Source organism: Culex pipiens, chromosome 3 (assembly GCF_016801865.2).
Source record: "Culex pipiens pallens isolate TS chromosome 3, TS_CPP_V2, whole genome shotgun sequence".
NCBI lineage: Eukaryota > Metazoa > Arthropoda > Insecta > Diptera > Culicidae > Culex > Culex pipiens.
In genome coordinates, this window is record NC_068939.1 from 51320165 (window position 1) to 51345456 (window position 25292).

A 25292-nucleotide genomic window follows, 5' to 3' on the forward strand; every position below is an offset into this window, starting at 1 on the left:
TAATTCTTAATTTTATTATTTTCTATATTTTACTAATTTGCTAATATCATAATTTCCAAATTTCCTAATTCCCTGGTTTCCTAATTTCCTAATTTTTTTATTTCCTTATTTCATGATTACGTTATTTTTTGATATCCTTATTTCACAATAACATTTTTTTTTAATTTTAGTTTTTCTAGTTTCAAAATTTAAGACTTCCTAATTTTTTGTTGTTTTTAAAAGAAATTTTCATTTCTTAATTTTGTTCATAATTGTTGTTAAAAGTTTTTTGAATAAACATTTTGAATCTATTTAATTCCGATTTAATTTTAACTTTTGAATATTTTTAATCTTTTTATTTTTTCCTCGAAAGAACCTCAAGCGCGCACACCGACAATCGCGCTCATACCGAACTGTCAACATTTCTTGGGGGGGTCACGAAAAGAACACGCAACATTTCTTGACCGCGTTCCTTCCGATCAGCATACCGTACTTTAAGGCTAATATGCAGATCGGAAGGAAAGGGGTCAAGAAACATCTTAACGAACAGCAGAACAAAAGAGAGGGAGCGATTTCTTGGGGCTTTTCTTCACGCTCTCTGACTTGTTTGCGCTGCCGCAGCAGCCCGTTTGATTTTTTTCTTGACCGGTTCCTTCCGAAGTGCGTATACCGTTGAAACGAAAACTTAACACGTAGCCTTACGTGTGGGACTTTTGCATTGCGTTTTTTCAGTTTGCTGTTTTTTTATATATAGGACATTTTTGCCAACATTGATTTTATTTTCTAATTTCAATGCAAAAAAAGAAAACATTTTACCAATAGATCAACAGTCACTATGGTCTCTTCGGAACGAAGAAGGGTCGTGAAATTGATTTTTTCAAAATTGATTAAACAATCAATTTTAACCCTTTGTGGTCGTACAAAGTGTAATTCTGCTAATATGTTTTAGTCCTTTTTTAATAAAAAAAAAATCTGGAAATTTATTTTTCATAAATCTTATCCAAAACAGGACCATTCACCTTATCACCTGCGAACGTGCTCCACTTACTAAAATCAGGTGGTGTGAACGCAACCCTTTTCACTGACAGAGCGCAACCAAATCATAACAACAACAAACTCGAATCAGCACGTGCAGCTCTGTTCGCGAGCGAAAATCGTTGAAATTTCTGGAAAACTAACTTATTTCACGGATATCCTTGTAATGCCAAGCTGAAATGGCACAGAAAACGGACCAGAAGTTTGCCGATCTCGGCCTCAAACCATGGATAACGAAACAGTTGGAGAAGCTGGGTCTTCGCCGTCCCACGCCCATCCAGCAGACCTGCATACCGCGCATTCTGGACGGCCAGGACTGCATCGGAGCGGCCAAAACGGGTTCGGGAAAGACGTTCGCCTTTGCGCTTCCCATCCTGCAGCGGCTGAGCGAGGAACCGACGAGCAACTTCGCGCTCATCCTGACTCCAACGCACGAGCTGGCCTACCAGATAGCGGAACAGTTTTCGGTGGCCGGTCAACCGATGGGGGTGAAGGTTTGCGTGGTCACCGGCGGGACGGACCAGCTGCTGGAGGCGCAACGGTTGCAGGCGCGGCCGCACATTGTGGTGGCGATGCCGGGCCGGTTGGCGGCCCATTTGACTGGGTGCAACACGTACTCGTTCCGGGCGCTGCAGTTTCTGGTGGTGGACGAGGCGGACCGGGTGCTGAGCGGGAGTTTCGACGAGGATTTGGAGGCGATTAAGCGGTTTCTGCCGGAGAAGCGACAGAATTTGTTCTTTTCGGCGACTTTGAAGGAGTTTATGAGGGAGAGTAGCGTGTTTCCGATTGCGGGGGGTGCGTTTGAGTGGTCGGAGGAGAGTGAGGTGGCCACGGTGGAGACGCTGGACCAGAGGTACATTTTGTGTGCGGACTACGATCGGGACATGGTGCTGATTGAGACGCTGAGGAAGTTTAAGGAGGAGAAGGAGGATGCTAATGTGATCATTTTTACAAATTCGAAGAAGGATTGCCAGGTTTTGTCGTTGACGTTGAACAAGATCGGGTTCGATAACGTTTGTTTGCACGGGTTTCTGCGGCAGAAGGAACGAGTGGCGGCGTTGAATCGGTTCAAATCGAAGCACGTGAGAATCTTGATTGCCACAGATGTGGCAAGTCGTGGCTTGGACATCCCGAATGTTCAGCTGGTGTTGAACCACCGATTGCCCAAGGTTCCGAACGAGTACATTCATCGGGTCGGTCGCACGGCACGAGCCGGCCGGAAAGGCCTTGCGATTTCAATTTTCCGATTCCCGCGAGATTTGGAATTTCTGGGGGAAATTGAAGCGCTCATCAACACGAAGCTAACGGAACATCCGGTGGACCAGCGCCTCGTTGAGCGCATCTTCATGCAGGTCAGCGTGGCCAGGCGCGAAGCGGAAATGAACCTGGACAACAAGGACTTTGACGAGCGGAGGCACAACTACCGGCGCAAGAAGTGGCTCGAGCAGGGCTTGGATCCGGACGAGATGGATGCCAAGTGGAAGCGCGAACAGGAGCAGCGGAAGATTGAGCGGAAGGAGCGGCTGCGGAGGGAGAACGAGATGAGGAAAGAACACGGCGAACGGCTCGGATTCGTGGTGAAAGATGACCGCTTCAAGGATGCTGTTGAGAGCAAAAAGTTTAAGAAGCGAAAGTTTGTCGAGACGGACAAGCTGGACGAGTTGGTGCAGAAGAAGAAAGTGGAAGGGAAGGTTGGTAAAAAGGGTAAACTAAAGAAGGTTAAGAAATAAAGTTCAAATTGTTTCTCACAGCGAATTTATTGCTCTCTAGCAGAATGACTCCCCTTCGTCGTACAGATTGTGCTTGATTTCCAGCATCTCTTCGGTAGACACGAAACGCGGGTGGGAATCCTCAATCGCCTCAACGTACACTTCCTGTTCCGAGCCTGACTCCTCCCCGTAACGGCTTTGCTTCATCGCTAGCAGTTCTTCCGTCGTTACAATCTTCGGATTACAGCGGAGCAGCTCGGGTTCGGAAATTCGTAGCAAACTTGTCTTGCTGTGGCGTTTGGAGCGACGACGCTTCTGGCTTAGAACCTGCTGCTTGACCAGCAGGGCGTCGAACAGTTTCGCCTTGCGGAACAGGGTTTCCCACTCCCGGATCATCTCCTGGTTCACGACCAGCACCGGATTGGGCTGACGGTTTGCGGTGAACCAGCGAACCGCGTGCGATTTGAGATTTTTGAAATTAACGTTGATGTACCCCAAAAACACGACAAAGCCGAAAAAGGCCATCAGGGAGACGGCCAACGAGGTGGCGGATTGTTCTTCGCAGAAATCTTGCCGCTTTCGGGTGGCCTCCAGCAGGGTGTTCATCTGGGTGAAGGACGAGTTGATTTCCACCAGGCCGGACAGGAAGGCCGTGAGAGCTTCGTGGAACAGGTATTCCATTTTGGAGGTTGCTTCGAAGGAAGTGGCCATTTTTTTTGGGCGGCGAAAAAGCCTTCACGTCCGGAATTTGGAAATTTTAAAACGAAAGTGACAAGTTGACGTTGGTGGAGGGCACGGATTGCTGCGATTTGCTCCAAGAGCCTACTATGATGTGATATCTCGATGAAAGCATTTTGATAAACATTCAATAGACTGTACTGTATCTTAAACCATTAAAGTGTTTTTGTATTTTCTCGTTTGATGGAATATTCTAGTTCCCACACAAGCAAGAAAGCATCCCCTTGCAGCTGTCCCCCGGAACAAGGGGACAACAACAACGACAGCCACCCAGCAGCATCCGCACCCAAGCAGAGAGCGCTTACTTCTTGACGGCCTGTCCGACCTTGGCCTTCTTGGTTCCGCGCACCTTCTTCATACGGTTCTTGCGTTCCTTGCGCTGCTTGCGGGTCATCTTCTTCTTCTCGTACAGTCCGTGGCGGCCCAGTCGGTGCTTGGGTTCGAACTTCTTGGCGTTGTCCAGGGTGTCGTAGATGAGCCCGAAGCCGGTCGACTTGCCGCCGCCAAAGTTGTTCTTGAAGCCGAACACGAACACCACATCCGGGGTGACCTTGTACATGGCGGCCAGCTTGTCGCGGATCTCCTTCTTCGAGACCGAGGCCAGACCCGGGTGCAGCACGTCGCAGATCATCTGCTTGCGGCACAGCAGCCGGTTGGTCATGAAACGGCGGGTACGAATCGTCGCGGTCGACATCTTGGCGGTCACACCTGAAATCAAATCAGCAAAAACACAAAGCCGGAAGTTAGTCCCGAAACAAATCCAATCGATTCCAACTTCAAAACACTGCGGGTAAACAAAGCTGCCCCCAGGAAGTCATAACCTCACTTTTCCCCGTTCCTCAAAGTGTGCCCTTTTTCGGCGCTAAAATCACCCAACCCGCAAACGATTTCCACCGAATTTACAGCCCGCCGGAAGCAGCACGCTCTAATCTACCCAAACAGCACAAATTCACCGCAAATTGGCCGAAATAACCACCTTTTTAGCAGACAGAGGAAAAAATCCACACGTCCTGGCACGGCACTTTAGCGTAAAAGAAACGGCATGTAGAAAAGTGACAGCTGGCGCACGCGTCAGGTTGGCAGCGCTGGGGATTTGACGGGAGCGTGTGTGAGCGAGGCGTGTGGGATTTTTTACAGCAGGGATATCGTGCGAGAGTCGAGAAGAGCCAGAAGAGCATAACTGCAGGCGCATCAAGTGATGGGCAAGTTGCATAGATCGCAAGGCCTATTTTTTTCCAAAATAACCCGAATTTATTTGTCCAGTTATCGTTCACCTCCTTGAGAAAAAAACCGTAAACAATTCTCTGAGATTTCGGCCATTCGATTTTTTTGTGATTATTTAATCCGGCTAAAAAAAAAAAAAAAAACCATTTTGCATCATTAATTTGTCCATATAATTTTCCGTACAAATTTGGCAGCTGCCCATACAAAAATGAAATATGAATAAAATCTGTTTCTTTTGAAGGAATTTTTTGATCGATTTGGTGTCTTCGGCAAAGTTTTAGGTATGGATAAGGACTACACTGGAAAAAATGATACACGATAAAAAAATGGTAATGTTAATTTTACTTTTTGTCACTAATAGCAAAAAACACATTTTTTTTTATTTTCTGATATGTTTTAGGGGACATAAAATGCCAACTTTTCAGAAATTTCCAGGAAGTGCAAAACATCTTTGACCGAGTTATGATTTTTTAAACCATTAATGGTTTCTGCAAAAAAAAAAAAAAAAATTCGATGTAAAATCAAATTTGCAGTCAAAACGTACTTTAGTGAAATTTTGATAAAGTGCACTGTTTTCAAGTTTTTTTTTTGAAAATAGTCGCAGCTTTTCATTTTTTTTAAATTAGTGCTCATGTTTGCCCACTATTGAAAAAAAAGTTTTGAGAACCTGAGAAAAATCCCTATATTTTTTCGCTTTTTTAAACTTTGTTGATACGACCTTTAGTTGCTGAGATATTGCCATGCAAAGATTTAAAAACAGGAAAATTTATGTTTTCTAAGTCTCACCCGAAAAACCCTTCATTTTCTAATGTCGATGTATTACCAATAATGGTCCGATTTTCAATGTTAAATATAAAACATTCGTGAAATTTTCCGATCTTTTCGAAAACATTTTTTTTTATTTTTTTAAATCATGACTAACATTTCAAATGGGCGTAATATTGAATTTGCGGCCCTTTTGAAATGTTAGTCTTGATTTTAAAAAATGAAAAAAATATTGTTTTCGAAAATATTTGGCACTAATTTTAAAAAATGAATAACTGCGACTTTTTTTTTAAAAAAGTTACCTGAAAATGGCTTTAATTTGAAAACGGTGCAATTTATCAAAATTTCACAAAAGTAATTTTTGATAGCTAATTTGATTTTACATCGAATTTTTTTTTTGCAGAATCCATTAATGGTTTAAAAAATCATAACTCGGTCAAAGATGTTTTGCACTTTCTGGAAATTTCTGAAAAGTTGGCATTTTATGTCCCCTAAAACATATCAGAAAATAAAAACAATAAAAAATTGTGTTTTTTATGCAATCAAGTTTTAGTGACAAAAAGTGAAATTAAAAATGACAATTTTTTTACCTTGTATCATTTTTTCCAGTGTAGTCCTTATCCATACTTACAACTTTGCCCAAGACACCAAATCGATCAAAAAATACCTTCAAAAGATACAGATTTTCGAATTTGTGTATGAACAGAACAGCTGCCAAATTTGTATGGAAAATTATATGGACAAACTGATGATGCAAAATGGCTCCTTTGGGCATACCAAAGGCACCAAAAAAGTTTCAGTCGGATTAAAAAATACAAGAAAAAACGAATGACCGAAGTCTTAGAAAACTGCTTAGTTGGACTCACAATTAAGTGTAAAAAGAGGTTTGCCGTTGCCTCGACAATCAAGCCTTCGGGCACCAAGTTTCAAGTAGGAATCTCGCAATCGAGAACGCCAAGGCAATGCTGTAAACTGTACAGCAAACAATTTATTCATTATTTATCTAGAAAAATCAGGCATCGGATCCAGACTGTTAATATGGTTTAATAAATTTAATTTCTGAATAAATCCCACAATTTCAAAAACTCAGTTAAAACCTTGGTTAAAACTATGTTTATATTGAATATCAGGTGGTTTGCATCCTTCTACAAAATGGTTTTATGTATTGTTTTGCATATTTTGATGAGAAAATGACACATAAAACACATTATTCGACACGTTTTTTTAAAAAAAATTTTTTCGTAAAATTATTTTTATAAGGTCCTTTTCGGTGCTTGGACCTGGTAAGGACCGAGTCGGCTTTTGTAATTACATTTTACTTAAAGCTAAGAGTAATTACAGAGGATCTTGTGTGTAAATATTAGTGGGAGGATTATTGAAAAGTTAAATAATTAAAAATAAATAATTAAGGAATTTAAAGCAAAAAAAAAAAAAAGTTGTCGCAGAAATTTCTCCATGACTCGCTCTTTGAAACATCGGAAAGTTGAAAAAATTTCATATTACACTGAAACCCGGTTGGTTTGACACCAATTGTTGTCAAACTAGCGGGGTCACTTTTTAGTTTGACACCCTCTTTACAGAGAGCTCACACTTGCTACCAAACGTTTTGTTTGATAGTATGTGTGAGTCTCGTGTAAAAAGCAAAGTGTATTTCCCTTCTCTCTGTAAAAAGTGACAGTTCGTTACTTTTTAGTTTGACTTTGTCTAACCAACGGGGTACAAACTAAAAAAGTGTCAAACGAAAAAGTGACCAACCACCGGGGGTTGAGTGTATCCAGATTTTGAAGCGAAGATGGCGTTAGAATTGTGAACGCCCGAAATGTCAAAATCACGCAGTGGTACCAAGGGAGCTTTTTTTTTATTACGTAACGCGAAAAATCGGACTTTTAGACCCCCTCCCCCCCCTCGTAACAAAATTTCCATACAAATTTTAGAAATTTTGTATGGAGCGTAACACGGCCTCCGACCCCCCCCTCCCCCCCTGCTGCGTTACGTAATAAAAGAACGCTCCCCAACATTAAGCCATGGCATGACAGTCACACTTTTTTCTAATGTTGGTGCTACTTTCACCATTCGAACGCCATTTTCGCTTAAAAACCTGGATACAATAAACATTTGAAAGTAGCGATGACTATTTCCGTAGTAACAGTTCAATAGGGTGAATCAAGGGGTGAATCTGCAATTGTAAACAAGCAGTCGGTTTTAATATGGCTTGGAAAGTGGATTTTTTGAATAATAAAAAAAAAGTTTGTCTATGCAAATTCCCATACTATTGAATCGCTGTGCCCAAGGGTTTGTTACCACAACAGAAAAAAAAAACGGCTTCACTTTTTTAACCCCGTGTCATGCCCGTTCGTCCGTGCTACGATGTCTGTTGTCTGTAATATAAGAAAGTATGTCAAAAAAAAAAAAAAATAAAAAATAAAAAAACGCTTCTCTAAAACAGACGTAAATTTCAAACATGTAGAAAGTATAGAAACTTCAAGAAATCTAGATTTTCTCATGATTCATGATCAATTATTCCTCAAACTCGAAACTTTAAGTATAATTGAATAAATTTTAGTTTCCTTGCCATTGTCACTTCACTTTTCTTCGTTTTGCGATTTAAAATGCTTTAAACAGCATGTTCAGTTATCGATCTAGCCTTTCCTTTACGAACTTCTAGCGCGGGATTCGGATGCCCTGGGCATCCTCCGACGTCTAGCACCGTTGCTTGATTTCCTTAAAACAAAACGTCCATACTAGTGTTGACCGTTCGGGATATGTTTCAGCTGGAAGCTGGAATGATTCTTAGTATTGGATCATTGCTCACAATGTTTGTTCTCCCTGCTGCATCTGGATTACAGCTGAACTACGGTAAGCGGCTGCACACGTTGGATGTTATTAACACAAAATATTCGTAACTCTGTGAAAATTAATGATATTCCAGTATCAGTCGCGATTTCTTATCAACGTTGAAATCAAAATAACTTCAGTTGTTAATATAAGAACTCCAGAAACGTCAATCCGGTATAGTTATACCCTGGGTGCTGAATAGTGGTTCGCAAAACGGCCTCAATTTTGAACTGTCAAAGTGGAACCAATTTACTGTTCGCTAGAAGTAGAGAGTATTGTTATCGATCATTTAACAAAAAAAAGTTTTTTTTGTTCAAGAATGATTTTTTGTTGGCTTTTGAGGACCTGAAATTGAAGTTAAGAAATCTTTACAAAGTTGAAGGCGAGATCGTCATTTTTCAAAAATTGTGAATTGAAATTGTTTATGGAGTCGATGCGGTTATATCTATCCAGATTCTGTCTTCATCTTGATTTGATTCACACACACACAATTTTCCAGCAAAAAATATCAAAAACAGGCCAAAATGAAACACAAACAACTTAACATAAAACAGCTCATTTATCAGTAAGAAAAAAGTCATGCTTGTGCTTGAACAGCTTCCTAATTTGTAGATGTAAACAAAGTGGGATCATTCGGAAATCACGTTACGCTTTCGCTCTATTCATCACCCAGGTTATACCACTTCCACAATGACAGCCTCAACTGAACGTCACTTTTTTTCTGACTGACGGTTGCTGCTGCTGTTGCTGTATAGACAAATCCAGCGAAAGCTCAACGCTGCTTTTTGATGGTGAGAGATTTGACAGCTCCCATACTAAATGTCTCGATTTTCATACTTTTTGTTAATTTTCTTCTAAAATAAAACACTTAACATATGAAAACTATATATTTTTGGTGCCCAAAATTCCTGCTGAATCGAATGGTGTACTTATCTCAATTGCAAATTTTTCGAACAGTTTTTATTTTAATAATATTCTAGACACATTTTGTGCACCTAATCAATCAATACTTTTATCATAAATAATCATTTTATTGCTTAAAAATTGAATTTTCCTGAGCTCCCTTATTCAAATACATGGAAGCTGTCATTTCTAACACCATTGGCCACCTAGCGGCCATTTCAAACTGGATACGTCTATTGCGTGTATAGTATACACAACTGACTTGCGGGCTTGGTTGTGTTTGTTGTTATTCTTTGGTCGCGTCGTCGCCGTTCTATAGCTGTGTATATGCGCACACGGGCCGTCGCTTGCCGGTTTGTAGTGGTGCCGACCGAGCCTCAGTCATCATTCGCAATATGGCCGGCTCGGGAGCAGGATGCTGTCGCTGCCCGTCGTCGTCTTCGTCGTCGCGTAACTTGTGTTTGTAGGAGCCTGCCTTTCCTCAGAGAATATTCGATATCCGTCAAAGGGCGAAAAGGGCCTGCTTTGTTTGTGCGAGGGTGTGTGCGGGAGTTGGAGCGGATTGCGTTCGATCGACCGACTGCAAATTTTTGGGCAATGAAAAGAGTGTCAGCGCGAGGCTTTTGTGTCGAATTGTGAATTAAAGTTTGATTAGAAGTGCTTGCCGATCGGTCAACAGTAGCTGGAGCGAGGGTCGAAACAAGATGAAGGGATGAAATTTAGTGTTTTTCGCAAGTGTTAGCAGCAGTTGGAGAAGAAGCAAGAGGCAGTGTTTGTGAGTTTGTGGAGTCGCGCCGATCGAAGTGAAGAGAAAGAGAGTGGGCGAGGCGCCGCGAAAACGGGGCGGCTGCTGTAAGGAAGGGAAATTTGTATGTTTTCTTGGCGATTGCCAAGAAGTACCAGTACGGAGTAGGAAAAGGCGAATAAAAACGAGTGTTTTCCGTGAGTGCATAAATTGTGAATGAAAACGAAAATGATCAACATGTCTGCGGTGAGAGGCAGAGGCGGTGGAGGAACCGATAGCAGCAGACACGGCAGGCTGAAGCTAATCATATGGGGAGCTGTGTTTTCGCTAATGTTTACAACAGTTTACAGCAGTCAAGGTAAGCAGGGTGAGGGAACGCAGCGACGACAAAACGATACACAGCTAGCTGACCACAACAAAAGAAATCTAGCTCCGTGTGAGTTGAGAGCGGGAGCAGGAGACTGGGGGGATTGATTGCAAACGAGTTTGTTATAGTAAAGTGTAATTCCGGCAGACCGAAATGAGTGACGAACTCCTTCGGGTATGACAACGACGACGCTGGAGCCGAGTAGACCCGAGTGGAGCTGAGCTAGCAAGTGTAGCGGTTAAAGATAAAATAAGAAGATACTCAAATTCAAAGAATGATAAAAGATTTATCGGAAAAGTTGATCAAATTGTTGGGAATTCCACGAAGAAACTTCACATTGATTGACGGAAATCACAGCAGATGAGTAGCTCGGCTTCGTCGAACAAATGTTAATTAAACATGGAAATTATCGCACTAATTGTATTGGCTGCTCCGGTTTCTCCTGTGCGGCTCGTACGAGAATCGATCAAAATTTCATGAACCTGGGATGCAGGGGGCATCAAGCTTTTCAGCAAAATTCGAACCACACGGTGAAAGGCCTGCGAAGCACAAATTGCGCCAATTGTCGAATCGGGTGCAATGGGAACGCAGCAAAAAATAACTGAAGCAGAGCACAAAAAAAACGGTAACCAGCTCCCACAAATGGTCATAGAGCCCGAGATCGAGATTGCGTAAAAGGGAAAATTAAGGAATGTACCCGCGCGGTGGCTGGCGATCGATGGCACAAAAACCACAACCACCACACTTCGACACAAACTGAATTTGTCGCGCTTTTGGCGAGTTCGGATCGTTAGCGTGCTCCGTACCGTGGTTGAAGGTGACGGCTGCTGTGAAAACCCGTTTTCTTCGCGGAGGCTGGGCGTTCGAACTCGATCTCGAAGAGGCAAATGCAATACGCTGAATGCTGGTGGGAGCTCAAAACAAAAGAGCACGTACTGCGGGCAAGTTGGAGTCGTCTTCAAACTTGATTCGTACAAAGTAAATCGTGCAATTCTGGAGAGCTGAATCCACTAACATCCAGTGCCCGCACAGCATCTTCAAGAAGCTAATATCCGCCCGATACTGTATTATTAATTCGCCACCGTGTGTTAACATCGCCATGAAATTATCATGTTATGACCGCTATAAAAAAAGAGGTGCCGATGAAGAATTCGCTAGACAGCTCTCCGGAACCTGGCGACTGCGGCCGCCGCCTCTGTGGGAACTTGTTTCGCTCACTCGGGCAAGTTTCTTATCATCAAATGCGCGAACTTGCGTGTACGAAACGACGATCTACTGACCGGCGTAAAAATAGCGCGCGCAACTGGATTTTGCCAAGCTCCGCGCGTCGTCATCGCCATTCAGCTTGCTGGCCGTACAGCGTTATGTTTACACAACTGTTCCGCTGCAGCATCCACTATCGCAAGTGTCGTCGAAGAGCTGTACTAGACTCGACTGAGATTATCAACGGTTCTGAAAAAAACGGCACTTGAAAGCCGACGACTCATCTTTCGAGCGAGCGAGTCTTGGAGTCAAAGTGACGTAATCTACGGACTTGGACTCGAAGCAGCACCGTGTGTCAAGCGGAAGTGGCAAGCTTAATTGAAGTGGTTTTGCGCCTCCGGGGGTCAAACTGATGAGACTCCCCGGAGCGAGATGCTGGCAATAGCTCCAATTAGGATGCTAATTAGTAGTCACAGGTGTGTGTTTGTATCGGGAGCGCAACCACTAACACCAAAGACCTGGGGTCGGCTGCTATAGAACATGGCACTTGTGGTATGTTCCGTTGGGAACGGACAGCCAGCAGAATTAACCGGAGCCAATCAATCCTCGCACGAGAGGTGGTAGATTCCGGAAGCACATGCTACGGCTGTTCTTCTACACACTACACTGCACTGGCAGAAGAGACGTTGAAGAAGTCGACGCGCACGTGCTGTTTCTCGGTTTCCTTCCGTTTCTACCGGCTGAAACCAGAAGCCGCAGCCAAACGTGTGAAATTTACGTAAACACAACAGCAGCAGCAGCAACGGCCAGCAGTTTGGGGATCATAAACAGAGGCTAATCCCGGGTCGGGTGGTTTGGAAGAGAACGGTCGGCTGGGGCTGGGTTTGGAATCGATGCCTTCATTAGAATTATCGGTGATGGAAGGGTTTATCGCAGGGCTGGGTGGGATTGGAATAAACCGGATTATGGTGAAGCCGTTTTGTTTAGCATCAGTCGTTGTTTTTGTGTAGGAATGGTTGGTGTGTGTAGTTTATTTGAATTTAAAATAAACCATTTATTTGATTGTTTTAAAAATATCATGTTTGTTTCCCAAGTTCTATAGCGCCCCAATTTCATAAATTGATTCGATACCGATTGCATCGACGATGTCCAACCAAACTCATCTCGTTTAGATTAAATTATGACACAGAAAGGCTGTTCAATCACGGCGGCCCTTATCAACCCAATTGCGTCCACCGCAATCAATTTATAGCGCCACCTACGCTTCTCTTCTACTCTTCGCGTCCGAACGCCACCCACCGGGGTGTGACCGATAAGAAGTTCTTAGTCAGCACTTACATGGTCGTTTCAACTTTCCAATAGCCGCCTCGTCAGTGGATGCCATCTCGTAACGAAAATAACTGCTGTCGAGGAGCGATTGCGAAACAGATCACTTGTAACTAGAGTTTGAGAAGAAACTTTGAAAGTTCTCGTATGAGAAAATGCTCTAGTTTTGAAAGTTATTTAGTAAAAAAAATGTTTTAATTTAAAAAATCATTTAAATATAGATCAAAGTTCAAAGGAAATCCAAAACTAATTTAACTAAACAACAAAATTAAGTAGTTCATTCTTTTGAAATACATCATAAATTTAAGCCTAAATTTTTGCTAGGCTTAATATATCGACATTACATCTTGAAGATATTATCAACTTCTAGCCACCACATCGGCTATACCTTTTCCCATCGAGAGCAAAAGTTGAGAAGAAGCTGGCCAGTGATTGTGGGATTTTACGGTAAACATTTGGTCTCATCGGCTCTCTATGTCCGTCCACCCACGCTGCTTGGAGAGGGCCACCATCAACAGAAGCGTGCTTCAGCACAATCGAAACGTAAACATAACCTCAAGACTCCTGCTGGTTGACTCTGGGCTGCCGGTGGCTCCTACTACCTACTGACCGTGGCCCAAAATGTGTTTTGCTTCTCGCTTACGTCTTGGTTTGTTGGGGTTGATCTCTTTGAGACCCTTGAATCAAATATTTAGGATTTTTTAAATTCTATTTTCTCCTAATGTTTTGTACTGAACCAATTTTTAAGCCTGATCTACCATCAAACTAACGCAAATTCTTGCGAATATAATCGTCAAGTTGATCCAGGGGTCAGTCGAGTATCGACCCAAGGTATGTAGATTAGATAAGGTAAGACGGGAATTCCCAGCTGTCAAAATAGTTAGCACGAAACCCGGATTTTATATGGAGATTTTCAGAAAAGTGAAAATTTTACCATTTTCCGGGCAAATTTCACTGGATTTTTTTCTGTGGGGTTGTTGAGCATGCCAAACTGAACCGAAACACGCGTTTAGTTGAATTTATTTTTTTTGAAAAAATATTTGTATTTTGACTGACATTTAAGTATTGCACACTTTGCACCAAATTCTCCATCCTTGCAAATATCTGCACACCAAATATTTTCACACTTGAAATCTTACCCCTTCTCCCCCCCCGGTCGCCTATAGTGGTGCGTGTCTCGACTGAGCATTAATGCTTTCGACCACTTTAGAACAGTTTCAAACTAGGGTGTCCCAAGTAACATTTTAGGCTTTATCAAAGTTGTCACAACCGCTATAAAACCTATCAGCCAAAACCAACATTAAAACCCCTTAGTCGTAACAAACTCTCCAGAACCTTGATACCCCACTTAAAACCCAAAAGGACCTCCGCAAAAGGTTGTTACGGCCTATTTATAAAACCTACATAGGAGTTCAAGGCTTTACAACTGAATCCTAACAACATCCTCAAAGCCTTGATAAAACCTTTGTTAAAACCTAGTCAGGAGTTATGGAAAAATGACATTTCATACATCTTCGAACGTTTTATGCCAAATAGGTTTTATTTTGGCAAAAATAAGTCTTCGTCTTGCCAAATGATATTATGGAGAGGGTTGTCAAAAATGGCGATGATAAATAATAGATATTATAGGTAATCCAAATAATTTGAAAGCTTATTTCTCGCAATTGATGGCTCAAATTCAGCTGCGGTTGAAATTTTATTGATAAATGTAGGGGAGATAGAGCCAAAAAAATCAACTCGCTTCATCAAAAATCAATATTTTGTAATCATAGTGTTTAATGTTAAAAAATATTTTATTGCAATTCTTTGAAAAAAATGTTCAAAATAGCACTATATTAATCATACCAGAAATTCAGCACAAATGTGTGTTTTCATCAAATTTAAATCAAATTTTTCAGTTTTCTTTTTCTTCAATCAAGATGGCGGTCAATCATATTCAATCAGAGCACGCGTTTAGCGCCATATTTATGCACTGCTTTTTGGCTGCGATAAATGCTCTTTTAGGAGCTTGTGGTTTTAAGTGAGCTTTTTACATGCCTAATGGCACTTGACAGCTACAACACCTTAGGTTTTAACAAAGCATGCGATAAAACCGTTAGGCATGGCATTGCCATCTGGTTTTCAAGCATCTATTAAAACTTTCATAAAACCTTATTGAAAGCCAGTCGGCTTTTATTTCCACCCGATTTTATGTCCGAGGCATAAAACCCTGTTAGAACCTATTAATTAGCTCTTGCTTGTTGGTTGCGGTGAATGCCCAATCAAGATACTATCATAAAACCTCGATAAAACTAGGTGGTGGCTAGTTAGTTTAAAAATGTTACTTGGGTAACCATTAAAATAAATAAGACAACATTTTATTTTCGAGTGCTGCGATCACGTTAGGGGAGATCTTTAAATTATGTGGACACTTTAGGGGGGTTGGAATCACTCTATAAATGAGAGGAAGAGGAACTAACAAGTTGAAATTAATGAACTCTACAATATTTGGAATGCTTTTGAAGATAAAATCAATTTTTGCCTCAATATTTGGAAAATGAGGCTTAATACTTTCATTATTTTTTTATGAAAATATTGCCTGTCACAAAATCAAAATTATTTTCTCATTATTTATTCACCGTCATATTGGCCACCATCTTGGACATAAAGTTTCCAATCACTTAAGTTCATTTCAATTATTCAAAGTGAAATTTTCCCGAGAACTTCGTATAATCGAGTCTGGACTGCACTGTCATGGGTCGCAACGAGCTCGCTCATCCCATAAGTGTTTAGATTGGCTCCAAAGTAATCGCCACCGTTGAGTCGTCGGACGGTCCACCGCACCACATCCTCCTGCTTCTTTTGAGTCTGGGACCGGAGTATTGACACGTTCGGCAAACTCTCCTCGGAGCGCTGAAGAAGGTCGCCCGGCCCCGGAGTTGTTCCGAGGATGGCTGTTTGCTCAAGTGGGGGACACTTGATATGGTTTCAATTTTTCAAGTCGGTCGGTCTCACTTGGAGTGGACCGTCGTTGGCGGCAACGGCGTGTGACACGCGGCACGATCTTCGGTAGCCACATGGTAGAGAACAAAAAACCAAACCGTCAAAAAGTGCAGAGTAAACGTTTGGCCACAAAAGAGACTCATCATCATCTTCGAGAGTTGTTTCAAGAGCTGCAAACTTGGAGGGTTTTTTTTTCGGGTGTTTATTTGTATTTTTAATGGATCGATATTTTTTTCCGTTGATGGTCCGCGGACACTTCCCACACACGCGCGCCGCACCGTCGGGGGTTGGTTTTGGAATAAATATGGTCCGAAACGTGGCCGAAAATTATCATACCAGAGCCAAAACAGGCTTCGAGCAGCATAAATTTGCATAGAAATCGGCATTTCGCCGTGGCAACGGATGTGTCCATATTCCGTCGGTCGAGTGTGACACATCGCAGGTTAAGTGGACAACTTCATATTAGTGCTGGACCACAAACCGAGTGACGTTTGATGTTCGGATATCGGAACCTATCTCGACGAAGTCTCACAGATAAGCGCCGATAATAAAAACTTAATTTACAACCCGGACCAACTGTGTCTGACTTCTGGAATCAATTTCCCGCCAAAACTACCCTCGCAGACGATCAACTTTCGAGTCCAAATCAAGAAAACTCGCTGAACTGTGGAAATAATTACCAGAATCAACTCAAGCGCTGGAGGATCAACAGCGCAACTACTTGAGCTTGAAGGCATCCGAAACTTGTCCCGTCGCGTCGCCACCATCACAGTCGTTGATGAAGACGGAAGAGAGTCCTCGGCGTTCAACGAGTTGGAAAAGTTTTGCTGGGTGGTTCCTTTGATCCTGGGTTTTTGGTGTGGCAGGAAAACGGAAGCCGTTTACTGTGTGAGCCGGGGCAATCCCGGACCTTTTGGCCCAAGAAAGTCAAGGTCTGAGCGGTTCAAACTATACGCGCTCGTGGAAACTTTTGCCAACTTTAAACGCTCTTTGGGATAAATAGCCGAAAAGAGGGCGCGGAATGTTGGCCGGGATTATGGAAATGCGAGGCACGGTTTTGAAATTTGTTTGGAATGTCTTTGGATTTTAGGTTTGAGGTTTGGGGTATAACTAGAATCTTATTAGTTTTGAAACCGCTTATAAATGACAATAAAGGACTTCCAATTTTAGTGATGTATGCCTTTGACAACACGATTTAACGGTTAGACTATTTTTTCGTGTTTTACTTTGGTATAAAGGCAAAATATGGTTTATCCTAAAAAAATGTACAGCCATCCCACATATTCGGAACACCCACAAATTCGGAACACTTTTGTAGTAATTTGTCAATAGGATGCAAAATGCAACTTTTTTGTCATCCCTGCTATTTTTAGGACCTTTATTTGGACATTCTCTTGCTATTTCACTAGTAAAAATAGTACTTTTTGAACAAAAACCCTCATTTCAAGACTATTCTATCCAGAGCAGCAAAACTCTGCCTCCAAATTGCCTGTTCCATAATTGTGGGATGTTATTGTGCCTCCCACAATTGTGAAACACCTGAATTTAATTGATATTTTCACAAAAAATGTTATCAGACCATGTTTGAAACATCACAGAGCTTTAGTTTTATTGGTTTCAGAGTGTGAAGTCATTTTTTGTAAAAAGTGTGTACTCCTGAAGAGAAAAAAAAAGTTTGTTTACATCGTAAGGAAAAAGTGTTCCGAATTTGTGGATTTCACGGGTCAATGTCTTCTTTAAAAACTTGATATAAAACGTAAAAATGTACAGCCGGTCTATACATCAATTGAAAGATCGCAAGAAAAACTTTCACATAAAGGAAAAAGCAAATCATTATGTTAAATTATCGATTTTCTATGATTTGTTGAACATTGGCAGATCTGTAAACTGTTCCGAATATGAGGGATGGCTGTAGCTCATACCAACTGAATATAAATCCAACAGTTTAGATCTTGTTTCTAGCAATCTAAAAATTCAAAATCAAGACCTCTAACCCTTCTACAGATCTTCCGCGGTCGATTAGACAACCTCAAGCGGTGTGTTTGCTGAACAGAGCCCCAGCATCGTTTGCTAATGCTTTCGAAAATGAAATAAATATTTGCAGACATGGAAATCACTTCTCGAAACACCAAAAACCGCCCTCACAGTTGATACCGACAAAGCTCACCGTAGTTGGTTTGTTTAAATCATAGATAAATGAATCACAAGCACAGCACGAAGGAATCATTTCCGTAAAAATAAATAAATAAAAATTAAAGTTATGAGATTTTATTTGAATGTAAAATTTGTTGTTATTAAAATTCTCAAAATCTAGCGAGAATTGGAAATTTTAAAAAAATAAATAGAAATAAAACAAATCCGTTTGTCTGTGTCAAACGGTTCCACCCAAACAGAAGAAATTCGCGATGAAAAGCTGCAAAGGAGCATTACGGTTAATTTTCTGTGCCACACAATAAGATTACAATCTTTCTCCACCCTCCAAGGGCCCCTTGTTCGACCCATCCCGCGGCATCGTCGCGTCCATTCGCGGAGCATGTTTTTCACACCGAGGTGGACAAATGTTAGAAGGGCCGTGAGATCATAAATCGTTTTCCGTGGAAGATTCAAATCTTGTGTTTACTTCGCGAAAAGGTGAGGTTTAGATTTTAAAACACACTTTGAGAAATAATAAAATATTTTCAAATTATTTTTTGTGAAATTAAATTTTTAATAAATAAATTATCAAAACAAAACAATTAAATAAAATTTTGTTCAAATTGCGTCATGAATGAGTAACTTCAAATTCGTCAAGTCATGGGTGCAGGCAAATTGAAGATAGACAAAAGGACCGGAGCCCCTTGGAGCCCAAAATAGACCTATGAGTCCCATTTGTCCCTTTGGGCTTTGTTGAATTGCTGATTTGTGGCTGCCTCCCCAAACAGTGGGCTTATCTTTGGGCAGCGGGCTACAATGAAGCAGTCTGTGCCTGTTTTTCTCCAAACAACACAACCGACAGTAAGCGAGATGGATAATGATGATTTGGACGAGATGAAAATTTTGTAGCGACCTTTCCTCCCTGTCCGCGTCGCAGGTTGCCCCCCGGTCGGTCCGGACCTTTTCCGTGGCAATTTGTAATCGTGAGATATTCATCAGCTACGGAGTGGCACAGTGGGTTTGGAAAATAAGTAGCAGATTTATATCTTGTTTCTGTTCACTTTTTATTATATTTTTCTAATTCTAATTTTCTTGTTTTCTTCAATACTGTATTTAATTTGTTTATAGTTATTGTTTTTTTTTTGGTACAGTGAAACCTCTTTTTAGGCGATGCGTTACGCTTTTCTAATTTGTCGATTTCTCTGGAACGACGCAACATATTTGCAATCTTTTGAAAGAATTTGTAGGTTTTGTTCAAACCTACACACCAATTTCTCATTACTGAATTCAGTAAAATTTACTGAAATTTTTAGTAAATGAAAACTTGCTGAAATTTCAGCAAACTTTGACAGCTCCATACAAATTTTAACTGAAGTTCAGCGAAATACTAATTGAAGTTCAGAATTCAGTTTCTAATCTAATCTAATCAGACCCTAGCGCAGCCAATCTTTCGAAGGGATCCTGGAGAGTGCCTTAGGTTAGATGACGCCTAGCACTCTTCTTGTCATTTATTAACATTTGTAGTGCGCCATTGCATCGGAATCCATTGAAACAACACAAGCGTTAAAGCGGCCAGGCCTACTGCGTAAAGCCGTATCGCAGAGATGACTCGTAATTGGGTTGAGTTTGAGCACGGAGTGTTCGAACAACAACACAATTCTGAATCGACAGGGGAGGAAGAAGCGTGGGGACACACCACCATACGCTCCGAGATTTGGTTGTATTTATTGGGAGCACCATGCTAAGAAGGTTTGGTACTCCGGGACCCTCTGGGATGGGACATTGTATTTCCACGAATGCCCTGGACACTATTTGCCGTGGTTATAGCGCCACAACTCGCTCTCTGTAACAGTATTCCTAATTCCAGTCCACGCTCACCAAGTCGACATGGCCTAGGGGTTAGCATTTTTGCTTACCAATCCAAAGTACGGGGGTTCGAACTCCGCCTCGAGCGACTTTGATTTTTCGGTCATATTCATCATTTCAAATTTATGTGTTCTTAACTTACTCGTTGGGAGCAGATGAGCATCGAACCCAGAACCATTCGCTTACACAGCGAACACCGTAACCAGTCAGCCACGGCCGCTCCTATCAGAAGTGCAGTTTTCAGTAAATAAAAAACGAACATCAGAATTTGCTGTGTACAAAACGTTTTTTGAAGTTTGCAATAATATTGTATGGTTTAAGAGAAATTTACGAAACAAAAAGCGTAACGCCACCGCGTAAAAAGAGGTTTCTCTGTACTATAAATTAAGTCTGTTCTACAACCTCCCATAAACTTTTCAAGCTAATAATTTGAAATTTTTAAACAATGTTTGTTTAAAACTATTTATTATTTATTTGAACCATAAATTTAGTCGCAATCTAACCACTGTGCCTCGTTAATTTAGAAGTACCGTAAAACGGGGTGACTTTGATAGGTTTGCGATTTTTCCGCAAAATGAACAGTACAATTAAAATACGTAAGGAATGGTTTAGAATCATACTGACCGTGGTAGAGAAGTGTTCAAAGTACCACGAGAAGAACTTTTCATAAAATTTTGAAAAGTTTAAAAAGTTAGTTAACTATTGTTAAGAAAATGTTGATGAAAGTCATTATTTTAAACTACTCAAAGTGTCATGATTTTCTCAATGAACATGATTTTGAATCGGAAAACGGAATGCATTTTCGGATTCTTTGGACAATTTTCCACTAGGAGAAGGTTAAAAAAGTTTGTAAATAATAAATAATATGTGTTTTTAAAACACAATTAAAAAAATCTCCACATTTATAGGCAATCTCAGTTGAACAAATTTCATGTTAAATGTGAAAACTTGTGATTTGTGCTTCGAATTCAGTATACAATGTTATATAAATCTATAATTTTATAAACAAAACTAGTTTTAACAAATTTCAAGTAAAATTCCGACTTTTTAACAATTTTACCAAAAACTTATATGTAGTTTGCTAAAAAGCTTATACATTATACACTTAGTTAACTAAATATAAACATTGATTTTTTTGCTTAAAAACTATATCAGCTACTTTAGTGATGGTACATTTAGCGTACAAATAAAATTTGAACATCTTAAATATGATTTTGACAAGAAAAACTATGACTATCAAAGTCACCCCGGAATTTAAACTAAGAATTTTTAACGTAACTATTTTTTTAAACACTATTGCCAAAACTTTTTTTTCCAAAATAGTGCATGGACTTTGTGTGGCCTACCACATGTTTTAAAAATAATAATCTTGAGAAAAACCTTACCTGTTGGAAAATCTTACAAAAACAAATTGAAATCCTATCAAAGTCACCCCGGTTTACGGTACCTCTTGGGGGGAAGAGTTGGCGGTCGTGCAGCACGGGTAGTGAAAGCGCGCGCACAATTTACCTATCTTGGATCGATGGCAAAATGGGATGGATGAATGGGGTCCAATGGTTATTAGGTTTGCCCTCACCTCTCCGATGGCGATGATGGTGATTCAGCGATATCAGCATCACCATTATCATCAGCGTCGTTGGCCAGTTCAACGAAGTAAATGAAATTAAATCACGGTCTCGAGGAAATCGCCGTGATTGTGATCTATTTGTAGGCAGGATAATGGGGGAGGAAATATAAGGGCCAAAGACAACAAGTTGGCAGTTTACTTGATTGGTGGAAATTTGGAAATATTTTTTTTGGATATTCCAGCAATTTATGTTGGCTGCTATCATTTTTGAGAAAACACACTGAGAAAAAACTTTAAAATCACTCAAATCATAGATTTTTTCAGGATTACAGTTTGTATTGAAAGAAATAATGTTTAGTCATTTTTTTATGTACAATAGATGAAGAATCGCGAACCCGGGCGTCGTTTCATTTTATGAAACTAACTTTTTGGGTAGGGCTTGTAAATCTTTCTAAGAATTGCAAATTTTAAAATCATGCTGCTTTAAATACATTTAGAAGCGTTTAGTCATACACATTCAATATCTGGCAACACTGTAATGAGTTGTCGTCACTTAAGAAACTTAAAGAAAAACTATTGTTGAAATGTTTTCATAAGCATCTAACTATTTATTGTTAATTGTTAGATAGTTTTTTGAAAACCTTTTCGATTAACTATGAATTTTGAAGATCTGGCAACCCTGTCGTAAGATGTTGTCTCTTAAGCTAGATTTTTGAGATTAGTAAGCCAGAAGTTTTGCTGAATTATTAATAAATTTTTTAAACAAATTCTGAATATCAGGCAACACTGCCAACAGTTGTCGATTTTTTTGTTGATAAATATATATTGTCATCAATTTTGAAGTATGTAATCCTTAAAACAAATGAAAGCATCAAGTTAACATATCGACGCTGTCGTGCTATCTTTTCGTGCGTCGCTTTTTGACGTTACGAGAAAACGCGTTTTAATGTTTGACCTTGAATTAACAGAAATGAGAATAAGCAATGTAAATAATAACAAACTTGAATTGCCCCGAAGTTTGGTTGATTTTGGTTGCCGGAGTGTTTACGGAAGTCGAGCTTGTACTTACAAACGCGTTATGACCTGAAATCCTGTTGGCCAATTGTCGTACTTACATCAATTTTCAGGCTGTGTCTAGATAGCACGACAAGATTGAAACTTCTTTCATATGAAAAGTGACAAAAATGCACGGAGTTTTTTTTCGGTTTTTATGTAATATCTCAAAATTTAAATCGATTTTTGGGGATCTGTGAAGGCCGCAAAATGGCGTTCTTAATTTGACTCAACATGCACGTACAACAAGTTAGAACGACGGCGACGATATGCTTTTCAGTTTTGATTGGCTTGATTGTTTAGAAAGCTTATTTATAAATTAGAAACTTGTTTTTAATTTCAACTTATTCTACACAACTGGTCCTTCTCACCAACCAACGTTGCCCTCATTTGTAACAAGATAATTAGTTCTTCCGTCCACAGGACGAGGCTGAGATCCGGACCAGTTATGTCTCCTTTCTCCACAATCCAATCTCAATCTAGGACCGACTCCGACAACGTCTGTTAGCACATCCAAACACAAGTACACACACACATACACAATGAGGTAACCTCAGATCAACCATCATCATTAGTGTAGTTGTTGGCCAACTATTTGTATGTATATGCATGTATGGTGGTACTTTGTACGTGGCGCAACAGCTGTGTAACATTCACCATCATGTTCGTTCAACCCTTACCATTAATCATGGCGGTCTTGCCTCTTCCTTCTGCTAGAATTTCCGGCTTTGTTCTCCGCCCCTCCCCCCACAAACCCCAGCAAATCTCGTCCCGTACCCGGACAATCCGATTTCACCGATCCTAGGACTTTCGGGGGACGCCACCATTGCGCGACATCAACTCGACTGTGGCACGTCGAAGCAATTAGGTTAATAGATAGATCTAGATTTCTTGGAGGAATTTCAATCATTTGTTCTCCCGCGTCTTTGTGTGTGTAGTAAGAAGCTTTCTCTCTGTGTGTGTGTTTGTATGCAAATACTTACGTTCCGCCTTTGATCCTCCGCAAACGCACGTGTTTGGATTCTTAGTGGGCGGTGGTGGTGGTTGTGATTGGGGTGGGGAAAATCAGCTTTTCGGCTTATAGCATTTCTCGTCTTTTACCGTCGCCGCTTGAACCGGGAGGAGTTGCACCTTAATTTAGATCCAAATTAGGGACGTTTTATTTGACAAACTTCTTCCGTATCTTTGCTGGGAATTTAAAGCCTGGCAAAGGGCGAACCTCAAAGCTGAGGGGTTATAATTTATATAATTGTGTATCATTGTTTGTGTCGCTGTGTGTGTTCTAGATAGTATAAAACTATTAGGCTTCTGGAGATTCTTGGACATTTGATGTATTTTGGAGATTATCTATGCAAACTGTAGAAGAAAAAGAAACGATATATTTATTTTTTAATCAAAAAATTCTTTTGAGCCTCTCGATTTTAATAAAGGAAAAGGCAGAGAAAATAATCATGTACAAGGTATGGATAGAAATTATATCAAAACATATTTTTCCCTGAAAATTGAAAATAATCAACCTATTTTAATGCCCTTTTTTGATTTTTTTTATGTTTACCGTGTTCAGGAAATCAGTTCGAGCACCTTTTTTGTTTTAAGTTTTTCTTGTATCATTTATCATATTTTGTTTATGTTTGTTACTGATAGTACAATCTATGTATTTATTCTTTCCAATCCTTTTAAACCAGGGGTTCCTCAAAGTTTTTGGAGGCCGGCCCAAATAAGCTTATGGGCCAAATTTACAAAATAGGCTATTTAAAAAAAATCGTTATTTTTATTTATACACTACAAAATCCATCTATCAGTTGAAAAGATCGGAAAATTTCACGAATGTTTCATATTTTAACATTGTAAATCGGACCAGGGAAATTCTCTACCAACTCACACGAAATCGGGAAAAGTTGCCCCGACCCCTCTTCGATTTGCGTGAAACTTTGTCCTAAGGGGTAACTTTTGTCCCTGATCACGAATCCGAGGTCCGTTTTTTGATATCTCGTGACGGAGGGGCGGTACGACCCCTTCCATTTTTGAACATGCGAAAAAAGAGGTGTTTTTCAATCATTTGCAGCCTGAAACGGTGATGAGATAGAAATTTAATGTCAAAGGGACTTTTATGTAAAATTAGACGCCTGATTTGATGGCGTACTCAGAATTCCGAAAAAACGTATTTTTCATCGAAAAAAACACTAAAAAAGTTTTAAAAATTCTCCCATTTTCCGTTACTCGACTGTAAAAAATTTTGGAACATGTTATTTTATGGGAAATTTAATGTACTTTTCGAATCTACATTAACCCAGAAGGGTCATTTTTCATTTAGAACAAAATTTTTCATTTTAAAATTTCGTGTTTTTTCTAACTTTGCAGGGTTATTTTTTAGAGTGTAACAATGTTCTACAAAGTTGTAGAGCAGACAATAACAAAAAATTGATATATAGACATAAGGGGTTTGCTTATAAACATCACGAGTTATCGCGATTTTACGAAAAAAAGTTTTTTCTCACCCAAACAACCCAACATTTTCTAACGTCAATATCTCAACTAATGGTGGGTAATTCTCCGCCAACTCACACAGCAGTTGCCCCGACCCCTCTTCGATTTGCGTGAAACTTTGTCCTAAACCCAAACTTTGTTTGGGTGGAAACATCAATTTTCATGCTTTTAAACCTTTGCACAGTGGGCGAAATGGAACCCAAAATCGGACTTAATTAAACGCGGCTGGTTCCCGGGTATGAAAAATAATGTTTCTTATGTAAAAAAAATCCGGCGAATCGATCGGTGATGGTTTCATCCACCGCACGAAACGGCAAAGGGTCCATTTTGCCCCAATCCCCCATTTTTTACATTTTTTTCTTAAAAATCAGTCTG

General features: G+C 40.3%; 3 protein-coding genes across 4 annotated transcripts in view; 2 read left to right on the forward strand and 1 right to left on the reverse strand.

Annotated features, from left to right (window-relative positions):
* Window positions 1-1076: 1076 nt before the first annotated feature.
* On the forward strand, window positions 1077-2764 carry LOC120418489 (probable ATP-dependent RNA helicase Dbp45A). The gene has a single exon (XM_039580926.2). The coding sequence runs from the start codon at window positions 1194-1196 to the stop codon at window positions 2742-2744; it is 1551 nt and encodes a 516-aa protein (XP_039436860.1). The 5' UTR covers window positions 1077-1193; the 3' UTR covers window positions 2745-2764.
* An 828-nt stretch (window positions 2765-3592) lies between these two features.
* On the reverse strand, window positions 3593-4193 carry LOC120418490 (40S ribosomal protein S24). Its single transcript, XM_039580927.2, has one exon. It carries the CDS (start codon window positions 4153-4155, stop codon window positions 3763-3765), a length of 393 nt encoding a protein of 130 aa, XP_039436861.1. The 5' UTR covers window positions 4156-4193; the 3' UTR covers window positions 3593-3762.
* Window positions 4194-9456: 5263 nt separating this feature from the next.
* The window catches only part of LOC120418485 (neogenin), a 259674-nt gene continuing 243838 nt past the window's right edge, over window positions 9457-25292 (forward strand). The window contains exon 1 of one of the 2 annotated variants that reach the window (XM_039580923.2): window positions 9457-10291. In XM_039580923.2, coding sequence (XP_039436857.1) covers window positions 10150-10291 — 142 coding nt within the window. In that variant the 5' untranslated portion in view covers window positions 9457-10149. The remainder of the gene's footprint in view (window positions 10292-25292) is intronic. The other variant, XM_039580924.2, reaches the window with a different exon arrangement.

What these genes read in the sequence shown, in the direction of transcription:
- LOC120418490 (XM_039580927.2), bottom strand. Translation starts at nt 4,155, where the DNA reads ATGTCGACCGCGACGATTCGTACCCGCCGTTTCATGACCAACCGGCTG.
- LOC120418489 (XM_039580926.2), top strand. Translation starts at nt 1,194, where the DNA reads ATGGCACAGAAAACGGACCAGAAGTTTGCCGATCTCGGCCTCAAACCA.